This window comes from Candoia aspera, chromosome 1, assembly GCF_035149785.1.
Source record: "Candoia aspera isolate rCanAsp1 chromosome 1, rCanAsp1.hap2, whole genome shotgun sequence".
Classification (NCBI taxonomy): Eukaryota; Metazoa; Chordata; class Lepidosauria; order Squamata; family Boidae; genus Candoia; species Candoia aspera.
In genome coordinates this window covers 222,580,376-222,605,088 of record NC_086153.1, presented here as the reverse complement: position 1 = coordinate 222,605,088, position 24,713 = coordinate 222,580,376, and the positions used below count along the sequence as shown (strand labels likewise).

The following is a 24,713-nucleotide window of genomic DNA, read 5'->3' as shown; positions in this document are numbered from 1 at the left end:
AAAATAAGCAAAAAATACAGAAGAAATAGATTTCAGACTATACCATTCTATTTCCCATATATGAATCCTGATGTTGAATGGCTGAGTACAGCTTTCACACATAATGAAGTTCTAAATGGTTGAATGTAATTCACAACACTCTCAGCCAATGTGGTGAGGATTTCCATGACATGCCTATTTATGACTACTTTTAAGCTCAAAGCAGATGTTACCTTACAGGATGAAGAAAGTGAGGAACACAAAAGGCCAAGTTTAAACCATGTAATGCTAAGCTATAGTTTAGTGTGTATCTCCTCTTGTCCAGTATGTGAAAGAGTGAAGCAAACAGAGAAAGCACTTACAATAATTCAACATTTGCTACATAGAACAGAAGGTCAGTTTTTTAAGCTGCTCCACCACAAAATCTCAACACATGGTGAAGGTGGCCCTTTCCCTAATTTTTATCATGTGGGAGTGCAGTCTTCTCTTTATTCTCTTAAGCCCCAGGGAGAGGCATGCTCTAGAAATGGACTGAATAATGCATCAGTTAACCAAACTGCCTTTGGATATGAGAAAACATGTCATAGCATGAGACCAGCCCTAAGCATGTTTGTGTTATGAGTACGGATGGTGAGGAAGTGAGGGCCCCTCTCCAGGGGGGAAAACGCATAGGTAGTTTAGAGGCTTTGAACTATCCTTCAAAGAGACTCAGAGCAGACCCACCTTGAGTTTCGGGTTATATCTGTCTGGGTTTCCCATGCTCCTTGAGTTTGGTAGGATTGCTGTCCTGACTTAAGCAAAAGACCACGTTGAGATGAAGAGATTGTCTCTAGTGTTTATTAACTGCTATAGTAGACAGAAAATCCTACCAAACTGAAGGAGCGTGGGAAACCCAGATAGATAAACCCCAAAACTCAAGGCGGGTCTGCTCTGAGTCTCTTTGAAGGACAGTTCAAAGCCTCTAAACTACGCATGCATTCTCCCCCCTGGAGAGGGGCCCCCACCTCCGCACCATCCGTACTCATAACATTTGTCCCTTGCCATTCCAGGTTATTAAAGGCAACTAGGGACACAAGTATGTAACTAGGGACAACATATGGTAAAACATGACTGCTAAGATGTGACCAGTAATGCTCTGTTAAATGTGAACATACGTTAGACAACAGATGCAGTATACTGCCCCTTAATTCTCTCTTTAAATAGGAGTGTGTGTTAGTTAATAGCTGTAGTATTCTTTCCTTCAATTTTTTTCTGTCTTGATTGTCTAGTTTTCATAAATAACATTATTATTTTACTATTGTTTATTTTTGATGTTATTTAAATATATTAAGAGCTCTTCCACCAAAGTCAGATTCCTTGTATGTCTAATCATACCTGGGCAATAAAGTCTTCTATTGTAGCACAGAGGAGGCAGGAGAGGGTGTTTGTAACCAACACCCATACCCTCTTCCCCGTGATTTCCAGGAGCACAGGGAAAGACTAGAAAAATCCAAAAAAGGAGAAAAAAACTGGGAACAATCAAGCTCCCACACCCTTCTGGCCCCACCTACTATTGGCTTTAGTTTCATGCTCCCAAATAGACTTTTCCCAAGGTTTTCATGAGATGATAAAACTTTTTCATCTCTGCTTTTGGAAGAAATCCCACGGACCTCCTTCTAGGCTTGTGCGCCCAGTGTTAGCTGCATTGTTCAAAATTACTGGTGCCTGAAAGCACAGTCGCTCATGCTTCTCATGTGTGTGGAGAGCCTGGAGCTGTCAGCTGGGCAGTGCCTTAACAAAGGATGATCCCAGCCTCTTTTAGAAAAGGTTCATCTGGAAAGGATTTTTCCATCCTCACTTGTGACAGGGGCCACTTGGGAGCAGCGCTGGAGTGATCCCTTGCCTCTTTCATGTGTTCCTCTAATATTCTAAAGCATAATGCCTGCACAGAGGTTAATGTTATCACTGCTTAAAGTTTCATTTCTCTATGGATATTTTTAATGCAAATGCATTGATTTTCTTTAAGTATTTCTGATTTAAAAATCTTGAGAAAGAAAGATTGGCTGCGAAAAAAACTAGTTAATGGGTTTATGTAGCAACAAGGGAAACTCTGGAAAACTGTCCCTTGCATTATAAGCAAATATAATAAATCGGAGAGGGAGAAATGATAACGAGAAATTAGTAACAAGTTCTCCCTTTAATGCTTTCAGTTTAGTTTCCTTGGATGAAAATAAAATCTAGTTAAATTTGGCACATATAAATTAAACAAAATTAGCAGGCATCTCATTTCAAAAATGGGCCATTGCCGTACATTGCCTGCTGGTTTCTGAAATTGTAGTGAATGATATTCTTAAGCAATAATGTATGTTGAGGATATTCAGACTGCAGACCTATAATCAAGAATAAATCTCTCACTCCAAGGTCAGAGAAAGTGCTCCAGTATCAGAGCAGAGGGTTGGATAAATCTTTTCAACGTTCCTCTGCATCAGCCTCTGAAAGTGATTCTCAACACTGGGAATTTAACATTAAGGTAAGGGAAAATTAAATATGGCAGCAGGTTGGGATCTGACATTGGGGTTCCACCTAGAAGAAATTGCATTGTACTCAGAACACATTTTAGAACATTCACTGCTCAAAATGAAAGGGAAAACAAAACAATACCACCAGGATGGGGTGGAGAGACATTTGTGTTTCTCTACCATGCTACATCAACAGGACACAGGAAATCTTCAAGGCTCTAACACCTGAATCTTTTGAGATGAAGGATTTAGCTGCTCTCCTGAAGAGGCAAGCGATCTAATTTGTATGTTTGTAATCTGTGCCTGAATCAAAATGCTTTTTTTTTTAATCCACACTTTTCCAAATTTTATGATGCAGCTCTACAGCCAAAATGTGTGATCAAGCTACATATATCTGGATGAATATGCACAAAAAATACAATTATATTAGGGGAAACTGGCAGTTTCTGTTGTAACAAATGTGCCTACAAACTGCACTTGAATTTTCATGTGATCTTCAAAAAGCTGGAAATGGGACAGAGAAATAAGAAACAAAGTCAATTAAAGCTTAAATGATTCATCCAGCCTTACTCTTACATGGTATAGGTATGCTTCAGCGTAAAAAGGATGTCAGCATTTTTATTATATACTTAAGCGTAATCAATAGATTATAGTGATAATTGTAGTAGAAAATAGTAAGGATGGATAACAAGTGACTAAAAGGTTCACATGCTAGTTAACCATGGACTGCGTAAGGTGCAAGAAGAATTATTGCTAGTTTATCAATTATTATCTCTTTATTACTCAAGAGCTAAAGGCTGAAGACTTGCTGCCCCACAGCTTGCAACTTTTACAAATAAACAGGTATTAGAAGGTTATCCCATTGATTTGCTCCATGGACATTTTGACAGTAAGGGCCAGATATTGGGAGATTACGAAAGACATAATCCTTTCAAATGTTCATCCTTGGGCATGACTGAACTTTCAAAATATTGGCAGAAACAAGTTGAGGGACTCTGCTGAAAAGAAGAGGGGTGAGCACTGCTTCCTCTTTTTTTGAAATTCGAGCAGTAGAGGCCATTAAGAGTTTGGGAGCTGCAAATACCATAAGTATTCCATTAGCTCTTCTCTACATCTGACCATCATCTTTTCTTCACCAGATCACTAGAGTGATGATTCATTGCAATATACTGTAATATAATTCTACGATCATGGGGGTGAGGGGAATAGTGGTCAAGCAACTGGTATTAAACTGGACTGAAAATTGTAAGTAAAGATGGCAGCTAGGATGCAATGAAGAACCTGTTGTTGTTGTTTTTTCTCTACCCTTAAAATTCACACTCTCTCCCAAATAATTGAAATGCCATTCCCTGCCTCCATTATTGTGAATTAATGGGATGGTGGCACTGAGACTTTATAATATAATCTTGGCCTATCAGGATTTGATGCCTCCTGCTTTTATTGCCTATTAATTTGCAAATTTATAAAGGGGGATTGAAGCACATGGCTAGTAGGCCATACATATGACCAGTGAATTGCACTTAGTTATGAATCACCTAAGGTCCATATAACAATACAGGAAGTGCAATATGTTTTATATCTTGCACAGATTTTCACCATAGTAGTTATGTCTGCTGAAAAACAGATTGTCATAAAAGATGATACTCTTTTGTAGAAGAAAAAGCTGACAAAATTATTTTAATAGCTAAAATTATCACTATAAAAAGAGCACTAACTTTGTCTATGCCTTATATCACCAGTAAACTTTTTTTTTGCCACCCACAGCCTTCCTCCTATGTACCAGCTGTCTTGTGTTAAGTTTTGGAAGTCCTTCATTCTCTCTGCTTAAATGGATATAAATATAATCTGTGTGTAAGTATCATATCACTGTGCAGTGGGGGGGGGAGAGGGGGTGTCCAGGCCCTAAGTAGGAATTGATGAAAAATGTATTCCATCAGAGTTTTAATGCAAATTGCAGATCTCTCCCACCCCCTGCATTATCTATCTATCTATCTATCTATCTATCTATCTATCTATCTATCTATCTATCTATCTATCCATCCTTCCTTCCTTCCTTCCTTCCATCCATCCATCCATCCATCCCGAGAAGGGATTTGCATGCCAAAATCTGTACTATTCAGAAATTTACATTAAGGAGCAGAACAAAACTTCTGGTTGATAAGTTCTAACTGTTCAATAATAGCTTCTAATTACTAATTCAGAATAAGAAAGTTCTGATAACACCAGACACCTGAGGTCATTCATTTATTTTGAAGGAAAAAGAATTACCATGTGATTCTAAATTATGTTTTTAGTTACCAGAGACAACCTCTCTTCTATTTGATGCTGATCAGCAGTTGCACAGAAGTTTCAAAAGGAGGAGTTAAAAATGCAAAATAAGTGCGATTGGAAAAAAAAATCCTACCCCTTTTCCTACTTGGAAAGTGCTATATTTTTACTTTATGGGATTTCTTATTTCAATTTACTAACACATATGTATTTTAGATTTCTTTTTCTTTTTCTTTTTCTTTTTTATTTCCTTGCATTGCCAACCAACAGCTCAATGCAACATGTAGATAATGTACCTTGGGCAAAACAAGGGTTTAGTTTCAAGAAACTAAAAAAAACCAAAAACAGTTTCAGCAGGGACTGAGATGATCCATCATGGAGGAGAACAGCAAAACCTGTAAAATGAATATTTGAAATATACAGAAGAGCTGGGGCACACCACAAAAATTTATCTTAAAAAAGGCTATATGCAGGAAGATTCCCTAAGGTGGCAATGTCAATGTCCTCATCTGAACTGGTCAACCTGTGTGTTCCTGTCCTGTAGGGCTATGTGATATGGATATGATTTGTCTTGGCAGGACCTTTGCAGCACTGAGATGGTGACACATTCTGCTTTATCAAGGCACAGGAGCAAGGCACTTCTGTTTGAAAGGGCAGTTGGCGCACCACAAAGCACTTTGTCCAACACTTCCTTTATCTGGAAGAGGATTCTACACAGTGTCATCTATATGCAGAAGTCCTTTTTACCTAGAACAGTAAATTATTGCAGCTGTTCCTCACTACATAGAGGCAGGGAGCCATGCCATTAAAGGTGACAGGAAGACAGACTTTATCAGTGGTGTCATGCTGAAAGCCCTGCCCCTTTCCTGCTTTTATTACATTGTCCCATGCATACCCCAAAGAGCAGAGCTTGTGGTTCAATGTTGCTATCATCATTTTGACAAGAGCAGCAAGTTTCTGTGGATGCCACTCTCTCTGAAAAATAATCTACTGTTACTCCATGTTTTTCTGCATCCAGAGGGGCAGACCCTTTCTCCCTACACAAAGAAGCAGTGAAGTTTAGGGAAGATGAAAGGTCTTTGGCAGGACATTCTTTTGGAGAGAAGATGCCTCTTGAGTTAATCCAGCTCCTAGCAGCACATCTGAAAAAAAATGGTCTTTAAGCTAGTGAAGTTTCTACTTCCTCTTCTTAATGAGCCCACTGCAATCATTACAGTGCTTAGCCCCCAACTATCAAATATGGCCTCATAATCTTCATTTCACTTCCTTCTTCAACTTCAAAACTAGCATGAGTCTAATACACCAAGGTCATCTGAGGCAGAGGAAATTAGATACTAGAATCTTGCCAGCCAAATGGGTTTTGCACAGCTTTTTTTTTTTTTTTAGAAAAATTGAAAAGCAAGGTCAGATTGGGGTGAAATGATCCAAATCCATGTAAACCACAAACCTCATTAGTTTGCACAAACTGTATTAGTTGTATTAGTGAGAAGTCTAGCTGCCCTGCTATTCTGGAGGTAGCCTTTAAGTATTATGACTTTAACCTTTCCTTTTACCTGCAACAAAGGTAAGGATTTAGTATTAGCCAGAGCATGAAAACTTATATTTGTTATTGCTGACCTCCAGCCCAATTAAAATAATAAAGAAGAATCTGCTGCTATGCAAAGAATGGGGACCCTGGAACTCAAAATAGATGTATAGTAGTGTATATATGAATAGATACGTATAGATAGGTAAAGATATAGATTAGAGCTGTGGAATGCTTTGGATTCAGTTCAGAAGTGGTGTTTTGGAATGAGGGTGAATGCAACATCTGTTTACAACTCAGTTAAGCAGCCACATCTGTTTCCAGAATCGTGCAATTGAAGTAGTAGCCCACAGGATCTACACAGTCCTGGAAAACGTTGCATCTGCTGTAACAAATCCCAAACAGGTGCACAGATACTGGGTTTATGCTCCCATGCATTACAAAGTCCAGATTGGATCCCAACCACAGCACAGTCCTCATATAGAGATACTTCAGGTTACCATTCCTATGCTCAGGGCATGAGGTTTTCTTTTCATTTTGCCTAGAGATAATCCCCCTTCCTTCCCAGCTAAAGTTTGTTTCTGCCTAAGCAGTATGAAGGGTAGGCAGCCTTGGTCTTTCTACCTTTGAAAACAAACTGTAGGGTGTCTTGCTACTTACTCTCTCGGGCCCCTGAAACAATACATCACCCTATAGCTCCCTATAGCTCGCCCACAAAACTCTCCAAATGTGCAAACCTTACGAGAGCCCTTTCACCCCAACCTAGATTTGCAGACAGGAAGCAGCCTGAAGGAATCTGAGATATTTTCAAGCACCATTCATTTATTTTCCTTTCTGAAATAAGGTAATTCTGGCTCTTTCTCTCCCCTTCCATACCTGTCTTTGTGATTTGCTGCTCAGTTCTACAAGGGACTTCATGTCATTAGATGTCTTGCCACAGTACTTATCCTTCACCCCACCTGCTAATTCCCTAACAACTTCCTGCTTCCTTCCTCATACAGTGGCAGCAGTAGTCCCCACCCCACCCCTTTACATTTATGACTTCAAAAAATTGAGTTTTAATTGGATTAACGTTACCACTTAGTATCTGAGTTGCACGCAAGCTGGTTCATTGTGATGAAGTGCAAATCCTTTGCTTAAATTTTGTCCTGAATTTAATAAGTGAAATTCACCAGTTGAAGCACAGCCTCCTTATACCACTGTGTGGCAATACTCTCTCTCTCATACACACCCACACCCATAGACCCACCCACCCACACACAAGTTCCACTGCCATTCTGCTGTATTTGAAAGGAAGTGAAATTAACAAAGCCTATATAAAAATCACTATTTCATGACAAACTGACAGCCTAACAAGCTTATTTTTATTTAATCAGCACAAACCGACGCAGACAAGGCATAAATGCAGCCAAGGAGATCGCAAATAATACACATTTCTAAGTATATTAACCCACATTATAGGCAAAGCGCACTGCTTCTGGCTTGAAAAGCAAGGAGCAGGTAAGGAATCAGCCATCTACTTGTGGAGAAGGCATGGGTAAATGGAGTTAAGTGCAATCAATCCATTTTTGTGAATTAATGTCATTCAGGCAGCATGGATAGTAAAGCACCCACACGTACCTCCTTGAAGCTAGAATCTTATACACACTTCTGCAAGCACACATCACTGCAATGAAGAGAATTTTCTTTTGGACAGACATGTATTGCACTGTGTAGTAAATAGGCAATTCGACAAACTTTTCAAAATATTTAGTACCACAGATGTAATCACTCATATCAGTCTCAAAAGTAAATCAAACATACTCACTCTTGAGTAAATATATTTAGGATTGGACTGAATGGCAGGTGATCTGAGAATGAAAGTTTGATCATCACACTTGTGTTTTCAAGCTTATGCACATCTACTTGCAATAAACCCCATGGAGACAATAATGTTTTAATTATTAATACTCAAAGAATTAAAGCATAGACCTCACTGGTTTCAGTAGTGACTTGGGCAGCCCACAGATAGAACAGAATACAAGATTATATAATTTTGTTTATGTGTGTGTCTGTCTTTGTGTTTGTGTGGGAAACAGGCAGAGGAAGAAAAAAACAATAAGTGAAAGATGCAATGTATCTCACTTAAGACACAGGGTCATGTCAGAAATAACTTTCTGGTTATAAATTTCCAACTTTGCAAGCATTCTGTGCAGTTAATGTAACATGCACCCTATATTTGTTATAAAAGGTGGTTCAGAGCTAGAGTATGTTTTTCACACTCTATACAATGCTTGGTGACTTTTATGCGGTGGGGGGCAGGTTGGAAGGCCTTAGCAAAGATACTACATTTAAAGGTATAAGTAATACAATATGTACTGATAGAACCAAGGTTTCGTTTTCAGATTAATTTATGCAGATCCAGAGATATAGTCAGTTGATATGCTCCATGTCATGACTAACTAAGGATGTGCAGATCATTAGAAATTCAATTATTCCATTGTCAATATTGACAGGGCAGCTTTGGATCCAGCACTTTTCAAGTTAAAAATAGAAGCATCTGTAAGGCAGGTTTTACTTATTTCTGTTTAACACATGTCAGCTAAGGGATATCTATCTCTCTATCTATCTACCTATCTATTGAATTTATGTAGCCGCCCATCTCATGACAAGTGACTCTGGGTGGCATACAACAAAGCTAAAAACAGGGAGTTAATAAATACTAAACAATCATTATTATAATTATTATTAAAAACATTAAAAACTATAAAACACAAAACTAAAAATGAAAGAATATTAGGTGGAGAGATGTTAATAACAGTGTAGCCACCTTAATCATTCACCAGTCCCCTGGGGTCCCCAGGCCTGATGGCACAACGAGGTTTTGAGGGACCTTCAGAAAGTCAAAAAGTGATGAAGCCAGCCTCACTTCAGGGGGGAGCATATTCCATAGAGTGGGCAACAGAAAAGGTTCTATTTTGCTTTACACACACACAACACACCCCAAATGCTAAAAAACCTGATATGCTAACAGGCTGTCCAAGCTGCAGGAGGAAGCCCTCTTTCTTTTTCTCTCTCTAGTGCTTCCTGGAATTACTATGGGATTCAGAGTCATTTTAGGAAGGGGGAAGGAGGAGGAGGAGATTTCCTCAAGCAGCTCAGGGATGCTGTTAGAATGTCAGGTTTTTTTTAAAAAAAATGTCATTGTTTTAAAAACAAAGTTGTGATAGATTTCTTAATCACATTATGCATTAAACAAAGGTACAGCCCATAAACCTAGCTGGGGGATTTGGGGAGAGGGAGATATTGAACACCAGCAAGATTTCATTTGCAGCTAATATTTGTTTTGCCTAGGTTTTCTTTTGGGTAGAAATCCAAAATCTGCTCTAGAAAATTAAGAGGTAAGTATTTTACATCTGTACTACATACATCTATTGATTGTACGTAGATTTGTAATCCATACATGTACTGGGTTAAAGCCACAATCCTTCAGATTTGTGGGTAAAATTGAACTTAAAAAATGCACACAATATTTATTTATCATCTATCTCTCTATCTCCACCTATTGTCATAGCAGCACATTGTTCTCTTCCCCCAGAATCTCAATTGGCTGCTTGACTTTGTTAACTGCAGACTAATAGCCTTTCCCTGCTAATATGTAACCTCAAGCCAAAATAGGCTCTGCAACATCTTTTCCTGCCATGTCCCCAAGACACTGCCCAACCTCTTAAACAGCCTTAACTGCTCTGATGGTAAAATCATACTTTTTGCCTTATTCTTCCAGCTAAGGTGGGAAAAGCAAATATCATGCCTGTATAATTTTCTGCTGGCTCACCGATGGGCGGACAGCACTTCAACTCCATAGTGGGGAAAGGTCATAAAAGAACTAAGAGCAGGAACTTTATGCAAGATAGGTTGAAATGTCTGGACGTACCCAGGTTGATGTGTAAGGAAAGCTTCCCATTTTGCAGCTCCAGGGTAATGTAATCTCCATGCTGCCCTTCGCCATGAAATAGGACCCCATCTCCCTGCATGCTCTTGAACTTCAGAGAAACAACATCTTTGAAGGTACTCATCAGTTTTTGATTGAATCTGTAGAGGAGGGAGCTCCTTCCATCAAAATCTGCAGTATCAGATTCTGTGAGGAAAGAAAGCAAGTATTAAAATGAGGAACCTCTCTCTCTCTCTCTCTCTTATGCATGGACACACACAGACACACAGCCATAAACTTCAAGAGAGAATACAACCTTAACTGGTGCTGTGATTTTACTGAGCCTCAATTTGGTTCCTTAGGGTTTAACAGAATGCATTATTTCTTTGTTCACCTTCCACAGTTTCCTTGGATAAAGGAGTGGCCATATACATGGGATTAATAAATAAATAAATCTCAGCAATCCAGAGTACATATTTGCAGACTTCTTTTAAAGAATTACACAAAATCACACCTCTATGATTATTCTTTTGAGTAGGCTAAAGCAGTGTCTGTGCATCTTCCTTATATTATAATTCTCAAGAGAAAAGCAAAGAGGAATGGATGCTTTTAGAGCAGAACTCAGTTTGTGGAAGTGACAGATTCTAAGGAAATATATTCCTGGGCATTCTTGCAAGCATTACTTTTCTTTTAAAGCAAGCGGACAAGTTTTGAGGGCTCAGGGCTGCCCTCCACTCTTCTGTGGCATGCTATGGGCCCCACTGAAAAACCAGCAGAAAGAAGTGGGTGGAGTCAAACTGAAATTAAATTGGCTTTAATTGGCTTTTACTAGGATATACACTTAATTAAATATAAACAACATTATTGCCCAGCTAAGTGGTGACATTTGGCTGAAGATGGCTGATCTGAACACAAGAAGAAATTCCTGGGCTGAAAGATAGATTGGAAAGTTAAAAAAAAAAAATCCCAGAAGAAAGCAGTGGCAAACCACTTATCTAATGTACAAAATATACCAGAGCTGAAGGCAAGGGCAAACTACCTTTATATTATTGCCAGTAAAACAGCATGGAATAAGTTTGACTCGAGGGTGATTTTACCTTCAATATGATTACTCCCCATAAACTTAATAATTTCTCCCTTCTGTCACATGAAAAATGGCTACTACCTAGTAGTATCTCCATGGGATACATCCAAGGCTTTGGATGCCATGAGTGACCCTGCAGCATCAGGATATACACTTCTATGTTTTTTAAAAAAATGTAAATAGCTACATAGAAAGATGATTTGGCTCAGAGAAGCCATCTGGGATCTGTATGGGTTGCTGCCTACTCAGTACCATATTAAGATAAACCTTTCCTTAGAGGTTTCTGAACACCTGTGCACCATCCTTTTAAAACACATTTGAGCTAGAATTTCAGGGTCTCGTACTAAATCCAGCATTCAGCATCACTTGCTTGGTCCTTTCATAATATTGGTAATCCTGTGTTTTCTAACAATGGCAGGAAGTGTTATACACACAAAATTTCTTTTAAAGGATGGGGATTTTAGTAACAGATTCTTCTGGCCACCATTCTTGGAAAAATAACACAGCAGACTGCATTAAAAAAAAAAAAAAACCCAAATGAGGAGACAGACTCTTCCTGCCTCTATCAGAAGTTGCTGGGCAGATTTCATTTTGGAAAAGGAGCCTGGAAGAAGCCCAGGAATCTTTGAGAGGACAAATATTCTGATTTGTGGTCAGGGGCACTGAGCTGGTAATAGGACACAGTCATGAGTAAAATGTAATGCACAAAAACACATTATATAGGAAATATTTTTTGTTATATTTTTTTAAAAAAACAACAAGAACCTAATGCAACCAGTTGGATGCCTACTGAAAGCCAGAAGCAGGATATGACAACAGGAGTACTCTCCCCAACAATGTCCTTACGATTAGTAGCAATTTATAACCTTGGTCTCTATGAAGTCATCTAAATCCCTCCTTTGATGCCAACCAAACTGGTAGACAACATACAGCTCACCATAGATAATGCCCTTATTTAACTCTGTACTGTATGAAGTACTATTTTTTGCATGTCCTAAACATCTCAACCACTTGAAAGTACTCTGAAAGGAAAACAAAACCAAAAAAATTCTATCTTCTTGCTCCATGTCATCTCTTATTGACTGTTTTTCTAAACCAGTGCATGTAGACACACAACCTCAGTATTACTAATTTTCCTCCTTGGGGAGTTACTTGAGCTCTTTGATCATCTTGGCTACCTTCTCCTAGACTGATATCATGGATTTCACACATGGTGACAATGGCAAGTTTCTTTTCAGTTCCTTCCCTATGGATCCTTAGCATGAACTTTTGCTACTTCATACCAGCAGCAACCAAGCCAATTTTCCATGGCTCAGACCCAATTCTAATTTTTTTTCAATAACATCTCCAGCCTATTGCCCTCCAGATGTTATTATTTCCCATCCCGGCTGGAGTTTGGGGGCTGAAGTGTAGAATGAGGAACATTTCCTTTGGGACTTATTGTGCTCATAATATATTACGTAGCTGAACTATATATGGACAGCTGAATTAGAAGTATAAGTGCTAGTAAAGGGCAAGAAGGCATTTGGGGATGTTGAGGGAAATCTCAGGTATACCATCGTATTTCATTCTGGATAGGAATTTAGTTCTTCCTCCTCAGAATGAACCTTCTTCCCTTTATCAACAAGCCATAACAGCTAATGGCATTGGGACTTCAGGCTGAAAAGTGTACATGATTCAAGGGAAGAACTTTTGAGTCTTGGACCAAACATCCCATGGGCTATGAAAAGTACATTGTCTTTAGTAATTCAGGGTGAGGGAGAGAGTTCATAACTCCTGTCCAGAACTAAATGTGATCTCATACTTTCCTTTTGCATACATGCAAAAGATTATGGATTTTTACTGAAGTCAAAATAATAAGAACTTGTATTATGGTCACAGACCAGAATTACAGATAAAAGCATATTAAAATAAAAACAAAAACAAAACAGGATAAAAATATATATTACACTTGGTGGTAGGTTCAAAATAACATTTATTTGTAAAGAACTTTTTGGAATATTTATTTTAAGAAGTTTCAAAATAAGATTTTTAATAACTTTTTAAAATAAATATTCAAAAAAAAGGTTTTCTTTAAAAAAATCTTATTCTGACTTTTAAGAAAAATATAGTATTCTGTATATAAGCACTCATGTCAGTTAAATAAAGTCTTCCAACTGTCAGTAGTAAAAATCAATTACCTCCAGCACAATCAACCTGTTACCCAACTCTACACTTTACTTTCTGGTTGACTATGACTGCCGTATTCTGCCCCTTCCCTTGATATTCTAAACATTTGTGAAACTTAGCACTGTAAATTCAGTGCTAAGCTAAGACATTTTACTGCCTGAAGCAGAGTTTAAATGTCCCTCTCTGTTACCAAAGTCAACACTTTGAACAACCTTCCAAACATTCAGAAATTAATTCTTGCCTCCATCTGCACCCATGGTGCAGCCTAAAGAAGATTGTTTCACCCTTATGTGTAACACTGCCTGCTCTGCTTCTGAAATGATCTTTGTTTGTTTTGGTTGTTGTGTGTGTGCGCGTGCATGTGTGTGTGTGTGCAGGGGGGAGGGTCTGTTAGTCTTTGTGACAATCTAGTCATGATATTAACCAACAACATCCTTGTGCTTATAATGTTATAATAAACCATCTGGTGCTTTTTCCCAATCACTTTTCTTTTTGCATCCGACTTTCGTCCACCCCATGCTTCATACCAGCAAAAGCAAAGTGATTAATTGGTAGGTAGCTAATGCCAAGCAAGAGGTCCAGACAAGGTGGAAATAATTCTGCTGATCTGGCAGGGAATAATTTGTTCATTTTTGCATCCCACTCACAGGTACTGGTGGGGGTTGTCAATTCTATTTAGGCATCTCATTTAAGACCAAAAAAGGGTTTTAATGAACAGATTTAAGTTCAAATAAGGTTAATGCCAGCAATCTATCACACTGGGTAGCCTACTCAAAGGTAATAGTTAGACAATTGCAAATGACACATATTTGCACAGAAAATTCTCAGACAGATGATTCCTGCTTAATAACAAGGCAGAGAAAAGCTGTTCTGAGTGGGAAAAAAAATCTCTATGTAGAATGTAGTATAAAAAACTTAAGTGTTCTCTGTTACTTGGCAACAACCTATTTTTAATGTTCTAGTCATTCTATATGCAAGACATTTGCCGAATAACATTATTAGAGAGTTGGTTGGGGGACACCATTATGTGACATCCACTCTGTCAAAGATACGGGATCTGTGGATGAATGAAGCACCTTGATATTTATATATCAAGTGGCAGTGATATGTAAATCCAACATATCACTGCCAAAGCTGGCATTCTAACATCTAAGAGTCATCAGTGACAGTTGGCATGGCAATAAATAAGTGGCGTTAATTTAAGCATAATAAAGAGCCCTTATATGTCAAAAATTGTACACTTTTCAGAACCCAAGAAAGAAAACAAAGCCTAGCAAGATGACATCTTCCACAAGGCCCAGCATCACTTCCCATTAAGAGGCCTGACAGCAGAAACATTTTGAAGGCAGAGGAGAAAAACAGGGGAAGTCCTTTGAACCATTCAGAACTATGAAGAGGCAAGGGGGTCCCGTAGGCAGGCTGTTTGATCAATGTTACTTCCAGCCACACATAACTTCCTTTAGAATATGATAAACCATTAGAATACAGATGGGAATAAAGGAGGATTTGGAGGGGAGTGGTGCAGACAGGACAAAGCATATTCCATTCTTCTGAATCAGAACTGCAAGTCCCAGCTGACATTGCAAATGATAAGGGGTCCTGGGAGTTGTGAACTAAAAGCAGACCCCTGCCCTTAGAAAACTGGCATTAAAGGTATCCTGGAAAAGCTAAATGTGAGTACTTACAAAATTCATAAATGTGGATGGATTTACTTCAACTACAACATATATAGCACAACCCTTTATACAGGACAAACCTATAGTCTGACATAAGGACATAGTCAGTTTGGTCTAGTGGTTAAGGCACCGTGCTAGAAATCAGGAGACTGAGAGTTCTAGTCCCACCTGAGGCCTGAAAGCCGGCTGGGTGACCTTGGGCCAGTCCCTCTCTCTCAGCCCAACTCACTTCACAGGGTGGTTGTTGTGGGGAAAATAGGAGGAGGAAGGAGTATTAGGCATGTTCGCCACCTTGACTTATTTATAAAAAAATAATAAAGGCAGGATAGAATATAAATAAATGAATGAATGAATGAATGCATGAATGCATGAATGGCAAAAGACTAATGCATATCTAGCAGCCTTATAGTCACTTAAAAAGTCCAATACATACAAATAAGTTGATGTAACTTATTTCTGAGTAGTACACACGTGGCTGCACTGTTTTTTTGCTAGTCATAAAAAGGGCATTAAAAACCCTAATCCCTTCTTCAAGATTCAGCTCCAGGCCCAGCCTGTGATGTTTTAAATCTACACAAGTTTCTTATGTCCATCTTTGCACCTTACAAGCTAGACATTTGATTTTATAAAAATAACCAAATATTTCAAGTTGCACAATGCTTTACTGAAGACTACCATGTTCACAGAGCCCAAATAGCTCTGTTTAAGAACCTTCTCCAATACAGGTATTATTTCAATGGTCCCCTTGACAAAAATGTAAGTGGAACATCTGCAATGATGCTGTGGCAGAACTGAAAATGTTTATTGATTACGTCCAATAAAAATCTAGTATCCCTGATTTTTGTTTTTTTTTAAATATGCACAGGTTTTCTACTTGACCCTAAACAGTAGAATCCCTCCCTGGAGATTAATAGGCTTTTTGTGTCTTTTTTTCTTTCAAACTTTATTTGATCCTGTTCCAGTTGCAACCAAGTTTAAGTACAGGTAATCCTTGGTTAATGAACACTCATTCAGCAACCATTGAAGTTACAATGGCACTGAATGAGTAGTGGTTATGACCAATCCTCAAAGTTCTGGCCATCCCAGAATTTCTGTGGTCACATGATTGAGATCTGGATGCTTGGAAACCAGCTTGCACTTTGACAGTTGCAGTGTCCCGCAAGCAAAGTCAATGGGGAAGCCAGCAAGGAAGGTCACAAGTCTTCCCCACCCGTGCACCCTTCCCCAGCCTGTCTGTGCTTGTGCCTTGCCAGCCACCCGCACACCCTTGTGCACCTTCCCCCACCCACCAGCAGCCACCCCAAGCCCTGCCACACTGATGCCATGCCTCCCCACCACCCCTGGCCACTTGCATACCCTTCCTGGCCACACACACCCCCTCACACCCCCTCTCCCACCTGGCAGCAGCAACTCCAAGCCCTGCCACACTCACACCATGCCGCCCCGCCATCCGTGCACCATTGCACACCCTCCCCCACACAGCAGCAGCCACCCCACACTGCACCGCATCTCCCTGGCCACCCACGCACCCTTTACTCCCTCTCCTACCTAGCAGCAGCCACTTACCTGCCTGCTGGCCACCTAGAACTTGCAACTTCCTGCAAGTCCTAGGTGGGGACTGCAGGGATTGCCATAGATAAGTGATATGGTCACGTGACATTGCACTTTACGACCTCATCACTTAGCAACGAAAATTCCAGTCCCAATTGCCATAGTAACTTGAGGACTACCTGTATTCATTATTGTATTTACCCACTTTAATTCCTCCTCCTCTTGGTCTCTTCTTCTCTCTTTTGGTTATTGATGAATGCAAGCTTCTTTTTTTGCTTATGAAAACCTAGAAGTCACCATGTGTACTACTGCTGTAATCAAGTTACATTTTTGTGCTAACCAGGAATATACTGCTAGGACAACATGATCCATCAATATTTGGCAGATTTTATTTATTTTTCATGCTGTCTTTGGACCTTCCCAAGAGCTCACACAGCAGATTACAACTGTGAAAACTTCAATACTCTTAAAATAGAAAGAAAAAAAGCAAGCTGTTAAGCCATCGGCAATATTGAAATACACAAAAAACCTGGAAGAAGAAAAAAGACATTTCCAGTGCCCATCCTAAGGAACAATAGAGCAATAAAAAATCAACAAAAATTCATGTCCCATATCCCTATTGATTACATCTCTCTTGGACAGAATACCAGAACTTCCTAGGATGATACAGCTGATAGGCAGGTAACTTGTATAAATCTGCCCATGACTTGTATTATTCCACACACACAGATACACACACACACACACACACACAGAATAAGTTCATTCTTAATTAGTTAATTTGAACTGATTTTATATCCCGACTAGCATTCGCAGCAGGTAAAATTCAAAAATGGAAACAGAACATAAAAAGCTAGAAATACAATTAGAATTAATGAGAAAGTAAACACTAAAATTGTCAGCAGTTAACAGCCTGAGAGGTGTCCTAAGCACTGTGAGAGCGGTAGAACTTTCAAGGGCAACACCGTCAACTAAATCTATGCCCAGAAACAAGTGGCAATCCATAGAGATCTTTAAGTCCAGGCATCCTATGATCCCCATATCTTCCACTGATTAGTCACCTAGTTGCCACATTTTAAACTTGCTACCATCTTTGGACACTTTTCAGGGACAGCTTCACATAAAGCACATTGTAGTAGTGTAGAGGGATGTAATCAAGAAGTGGATTGCCATCAACAAATCTGACCAGCTCAGGAAGAGACACAGCTACATCAAATTTTGCAAAAGTGTTCTTAACTCCCATTGCCGTTTGGCTATTCAGTGTCTGTTGTAGATCAAGGCACACTCCCAGACTGTGAACCTGCTCTTTCAGAGGAAGTGTAACAGGATAAACCTTAATCTGTGAGTCTATTTTCCTATTTACCAACAGCACCTCCCTCTTGTCTGGATTTAATTTTACCTTGTTCTCTCTTATCCAGCCCATTTTCAAAAGTGGACAACATTCAATGGTATTGATTGTTTCCTTGGATTTAGATGGTAAGGGACAATGCAGTGGGTATCATCTACAGCAGAGGTCCCCAACCCCTGGGCTGTGGACCGGTACCGGGGGTTGGGGACCCCTGCTGTAGATGATACCCACTGTATCATCTGTATCAGGGAGTGCCTGAGCTCCGCCTCCTGCCAGAGAAAGCAAGCCCATTGGTTGTTATCTCCAAACGGTGCGAAGAAAAAAGAATAAAAGGTCGGGAAAAAGAGGAAGCGCTTGAATCATCCCGAAACCATCCCCCCACCCCCGGTCCGTGGAAAAATTGTCTTCCATGAAACTGGTCCCTGGCGCCAAAAAGGTCGGAAATCGCTGATCTACAGTACATATTGACGATACCCCACTCCAAAACACTCAATGACTTCAATCCAAAATAGCAGGAAAAGCAGTTTCTAAGTTTACATAACTACAATCTGCCCATTCTAAAACCAAGCTGAAATCAACATTGCCAACAATGAACTGTTGTAACACCAACTGTATCAGTTTAGCATTTTTGTCATTGTGACTACTATTTCCATCAATTATATTCATAACATGCAGCATTTCTGAATATTACTTGGTATGTTGAGGATCTTATTTATAATTAACTAGCAGCTCAGTTCTTCTAACTGAAAGTTCCTTATTTTTATACCATCTATTTGATGGTTCATTGATAAAAGAAAACTGCTTATGTGTTATTGTTTTATTCCATTCTTCAGGGCAGCTAGCAGCACAAGCACAATAAACATCGGAACGTTCAAGCAAGATACATACTAAAAACAACAAGAATCAAAAAGCTATACATTAGCCATGTTTAAAATGTCTTAAAAGGAGTAGGGAGGAGGAGAAAGGGAGAGGGGGATGAGGAGGATATAGCATCTTTAAAAAATTCAAATGGGCATCAGAATAGCTTTTCTAGAAGAGCTATAAGTAAATAGAAAGCCATACCTGAGGAGACATCACTAACCTTTGGCCATTCTCATGCTTTCAGATATTGGTGGAACCAGAAGAAGACCTCTAAAGATCATCTTCAAGTACAAGCAGGTTTACGTGGGGTAGTCCTAGATCCCATGCTGCATAGGCCAAGGGCAGTAACTTATTCAACTTTAAGCTTCAGAAATCCTTCCCCAAACTCATGCCCTCTTACCTGCATTGGACTTTGACTGGGAATTATGGAACCTTGAAATTCAACTTAGCTGGAGGAGGCCAGGCTGAAGAAAGCTATTGTAGAATATTCCCAATTCTTAGACAAGAACCAGCATGTTGGCAGTAATCTATCAGAACCTCCATGCTGTTGATACATGGCCTCTTCACTCTCCCTTCCTCTTTTTGGTCCCCCCTACCAGCAGCAGCCTGCTCTTTGCAAACATACAGACGGATTGCCAAAAAGGACTTCTAAATACTGTATAAGGTGAGAACTGCACACAGCTTGAGAAATACAGATTGTCTAATTCACATTTTACTGCCCTCCTCCAAAGAGGCTGCATCTCATGACCTGCAAGGCATCCCTGCAATGTCACTGAGCTCAGCATCTAAGACTCCTATTATGCCAAGGAGCTACTTAAGATGCTTGTGCAGTTAGCTTGATCTTGGTAGCTATTTTATTCATTTTTCTTTTAACCCGTGTTCTGAAGACTTAACGTGTCGGTTCATAAGCATTTATCCCCAGTACGTTAATTTTTCCTCCTGGCATGAAAGACAAAGCCAGTGAGGGGGAAGAGAGAGAGAAGGTATAAGGGAGGCTGGCAGAATTGTTTTGCCCAAAAATGCAAGATCATTTTTTTTATCCTCTGCAGTTCAGCATTCTCCTCCCCACCAGTCTCCAAGGGGAAGTGAGGCTTCTTCATCTCAAAGGATGGCCAAGCTGTCATTGGATTACAGGGTTTCTTTTCCCCCCTCTGTCCCCTTCACCTACTTCCCCCTAGTCAGTTAGCAGAATTTATGCTGGATTGTACCGATCCCTTTTAGACCATTACTTATTTGGAGAGTACAATCAGCATTTGAAGATTGGCCATAAATCTCATTCTATTTAAACAGAAAACAAGAAAACTACCTTTGGTCAGCAGGATTTGCTGGTGATAAGCTAACAAGACCTTTTTGAAATATATGATAAACTGTTTTCCTTCCTGGCATCCTGAACAATCAACTTTCCATTTGTCTGCAGATGTCATCTGATATAACTCTGGTTGTTTGTCTTGTCATCATGCTCAGAGTGCTGTACAGAACTAGGTAGTAAGTGGTTTATGCATCTTTACTATGCATAACCTTATTGACCAAGCTTTTTCCCCTTTTCGTTTTAAAACTGAAAAAAGAGAGATTGTTCTATGAAAAGATGTAGCACATGGTGGTGATGGTGCCTCTACGCACACATAGATAACCCCATACATAAATATTTTGCCCTAATGGAGAAATTTTATTTATTTATTTATTCAAATTTAATTACCACCCATCTTCCCCAAAAGCGGGACTCTGGGCGGTTTACAATAAAATCAAACTACAGCCATAAATGTTAAAATCCCATAAAAATAAAGCACATTACAAATATAAAATGCAATAAATAAATATAGAATCCAAGTGGCTATAAAATTCCAATCTGGTGGGAGGGGCTCTAAGGCGACAGCCACCCCCAAGAATGGTTACCCACCTTCCCGCCCCAAGCAAGACAGGAGAACCAAGTCTTCAGGGCCTTCCAGAAGGCCAGGAGTGAAAGGGCCTGCCTCACCTCTGGGGGCAAGATGTTCCAAAGGGCAGGGGCCACTGCAGAGAAGGCCCATTTCCTGGACCCCGCCAGATGAAATTCAATTGATACTTATTTAGCTTTTTACTGCATTATATAATTTTAAATGTAGATCTGCTTTGATTAAGCAACTTAGACCATGGAGTCAATAAGACTCACATTAGCAAAGCAAAGTGGCTACTCACTGAAACAATTTTGGTGGCCTTGAATTTCTTTGGGCCAGTGCTACTAGAAAAGGATCCTCTCAGCCTTCAACCCCAATATTGACCAAAGTGCTTGCAGGATGGGCAGCTTCTTCAGCATATTTGGAGAGACTTCCAAGACATGTCCACTGGAATCACTCAGCCTATAAAACCCTTGTGCCTCCTCCACAGCACTAGCCATGTCCTTTAGCTTAAAACATAACCTTTGCCTCCTCCCCATCAGTTTCCAAAGGAACCTAGGGGGCCAAGCTGGTTCCTTCAGAGTTACATAGCCAGAATAAACTTGGTTTTGTGCCAAAGGGTCTCCAGGCCGGCTGCCTCTGCTGCAGCAGTGGAGGAGGATCTCCTCAGCCTTCTCCCACAGCCCTCACTGAAGAAGCCTCCTCTCACCTTTTTCCCACAGCCCAATTTCTGTGAAGACAAGAAGGGTTCCAAAGCAGAGCAAGGCAATGCAACATGGCCTCTTAGCTTCATCTTAGAAATGAGGAGGCCATACTGCTTTGTGAAGAACTTTGAGAGGGTGCTTTATTTGAAGCTTCATCAAAGCAAAACAGCACTTCAAAGCTTTATGTGGGCTTATGCAGTGTTTAGAAAGTGTATTTTCTTCAGAGGAAGAACTGCTTACTTGATTCTTAGGTAGGAATATCTCAAATCCATATTCATGATAGAGATAAGTCATAACCTCTCTGCTTTGGAGTCTGCTTGAATATATCTGAATAGATGGAATTGTTGCAACTTTAGGATCATGGTTTATTCAAAGTTAATTTACACTTGTTCATTTATCAATGATAACAACATGATGGCCACCTACACATCCTGTTTTTGCAAGTTAATTAAAAAAAGACAAACCTCAGACCTTAGATAACCTCTTTTCCAAAATATAAAATAATGACATCCCTTCATCACCTTTGTCGAGAAAGCCTGTGACTCAGACTCCACATCACCAGTTTCACACGTATCCTTTGCAAAACAGTCTCCTTTGGTGAAAGAGCAAAGTGGTAAACAATTCCTGCTTTAACAGCAGCATCTGGCCTGAGTGGTGTGGCTATGGACTACACTCCAAAAAGTGATGGGTCATGAAGTGGTAGGACAAAATCTAAATTTGATTTCATTCCCATCTGATTGAAATTGAATTAAAAATAAATGTCATTACTATTAACACACTCCAGTCATACATAATATTTTGCCTCTTCTGTCATATTGAAAACTAGAACTTGGATATTTATTTTGGAGAATTATTCTGGGGCTGCAGACAAAGGTTTTTTGGGTTACAGACAGCCCAGGACTCTCGGGATATGCATCTCTGTGGGAGAATTGCAAAGGAAGGGCAAAACAGAAGTCTGAACTTTTACTTCTTCAGTTTTGCTATTCCCATGCAGTGTTCATAGTGAGTGGGCTTTAGTAGCAAGAGAAGAGATTTGGAGTCACAGATAAATAAAAGGTAACATTCATGGTTCTTAGCTTCTCTGCCAAGGGTGAGGGAAGATGTGTGTATCTTGGCTTCTTGGCTAGTATGCATGTCCTGCTTTCTGTCTTTGCAGTCTTAACTGTCTGAATGAAGGGCATCTTTAGAGGGCCCTTTTCACCAATCTCCATGCTTAGCTATGAAGATGGTGATCAAGATGGTGTCAGCATCTATACAGTTTAGGGCTTTGCACCTTGAATTATGCCTGAAAAGCATCTGGATAGGTACTCCAAATGATCCTGGCATTATGCACTGGTTGCCTTCTTTTGTATTAGTTGAAGCTTCTGTATATTGAGGATTGTGCCGTGTAGAGCATTCTGCAGTAGTTTCCTTGAGATCTAACCCATTGTCATCACACTATCTCTGTTATTTTACAAATAACAGATTTTCAGGCAACATATTTTCTTCTTACTGCTTTTCAGCTAGCCCAATGATTTTTCTACACTATTTTTTTCCTGCTTTGCCATTTAGATTACAGCTCTCCCACTTCCCTTTCCTTTTGTTACACACTTGCCAAGATTCATTATTTGGTGTGCATCAGGTAATTCATTAACTAATTTAAACATTATGCATTTGCAAATTATCAAAGGCAAAAAAGGTGCTTCAGAGTGTGCATGGGAGTACCTGTAGCACCTGTCTGTAACTCTTTGAACCAAAATGTGCACTTTCCTAGGATTTTGCTGCAATTATGGAAGGCAACGATGGAATTTTAGGAAAAGATGCAACTGTTCTGTATTCCAGAGCACATTTTTGTCTTTGAATCCAAACCATTGCCCAGTCCTAACATCTCCACTAAAAGAGTCGCCTTCGTTGTCCGATGTTTTCTGGGAAGAATTGAAGGTGATACAAAGAGATGACAGGAACAGAGCAAGAATGCCTGAGTAGACACGAAATGTCTGTATACATGGCATCTGGTAAAGAGAGCCAGTGCTCAGCTGGGCACCATTCTGACATTTCCACATTGAGGTTAGGTTCATACACTGAGCCTAGCCATAGATAATTGAATAATCCATTATTCTTGTTCACCCAACCCATTAAAGTATCCTTTGTTCACATGTTACAATGGCTGGGGATACACAACAAGCTAAGCCAAAGCCAAACAATATTATGATAGTGTATTGTATGAGTCTGGCCTGGATGTCTGTTGTTGAATTGTGTAGTTGCATTAAAGTACTCTGAAAATATCTGAATCCAACTAGCTCCACCGATACAATAGGTACTGTCCTGTTCAGACTAAGCACCAGACCAGTTCTCAAAGAATGTCTTTATTAAATAACTATTTACAATAAGTAAGTCCTTGTTATGCGAAGACTTGGTTAGCAAGCCCAAATGGGCCAACTGGATTCAACTGGAACATAAGGGCTGGAGGCAATGGTTCTCGAACTGGAACAGTACTGGAACGACACTGACGTGGAATCTCTGACGCACTGGACCTGGAAACAGGACTACGAACAACAGACAGGGATGAACTGAAGACTTGGATCAGGACTCGAACTTGGAAAAAGGCTAGACCCAGCTGAGGGTTCTGGACTAGGCTGAGTACTCTGAACGAAAGGCTTAAAGACAAGGCTTGAAAGATCAAGGCTGGATTTGACTGCAAGCCCCTGATTGGGCTGATTCGGCTGGAAGCCTCTGATTGGGCTGGTTTCTCAAGACTGGAGACCTGGAGCAAGGCTTGGAACTTGGGATCTGGCTGTACTCGGCTGGAAGCCCTGAACTAGGCTGGATTCTCTGGACTAGAGATTTGGAGCAAGGTTGGAAACTGGGAATGAGACTGGAACTGACTGGAAGCCCTGGACTAGGCTGGAAGACAGATCCAGGACAAGATAGGGTTGCAGTACTTGAACACGACTGAGCACACAAAGCGCGGTTGGACTGGAGCAAGGACACAAGGTGGCACCAGAGTTTCAAGGCATGAAGAAGCTGCTTGATCAAGGCTGGAAGCAAGACTGAGACTGATGGGCTAAGTGAGCAAAGGATCCTCAATGGCAGCAGAAGCAGGATGCAAGTCCTCTTCGGAGCGAAGCAAAAGCACTGGTTCCTCTTCAGCAACAGACACTGTCTCCGATGCTGGTAGGGACTCTTCTGAGGACGCTGCAGGCTCGTAGGATCAGTTGTCTCCGGCAGCTTGCTCTCAGAGCGGCTGCCTTTTATCCCGATCCTTGGTGCACTTGGATTCTCCCATA

The 24,713-nt window shown here is 40.1% G+C and overlaps 1 protein-coding gene across 1 annotated transcript in view; it reads right to left on the bottom strand.

The window, feature by feature from the left end:
• CNTNAP5 (contactin associated protein family member 5) overlaps positions 1 to 24,713 on the bottom strand; it is a 317,159-nt gene that overhangs the window by 226,256 nt on the left and 66,190 nt on the right. The window contains exon 5 of the mRNA XM_063309182.1: positions 10,184 to 10,387. Coding sequence (XP_063165252.1) covers positions 10,184 to 10,387 — 204 coding nt within the window. The remainder of the gene's footprint in view (positions 1 to 10,183; positions 10,388 to 24,713) is intronic.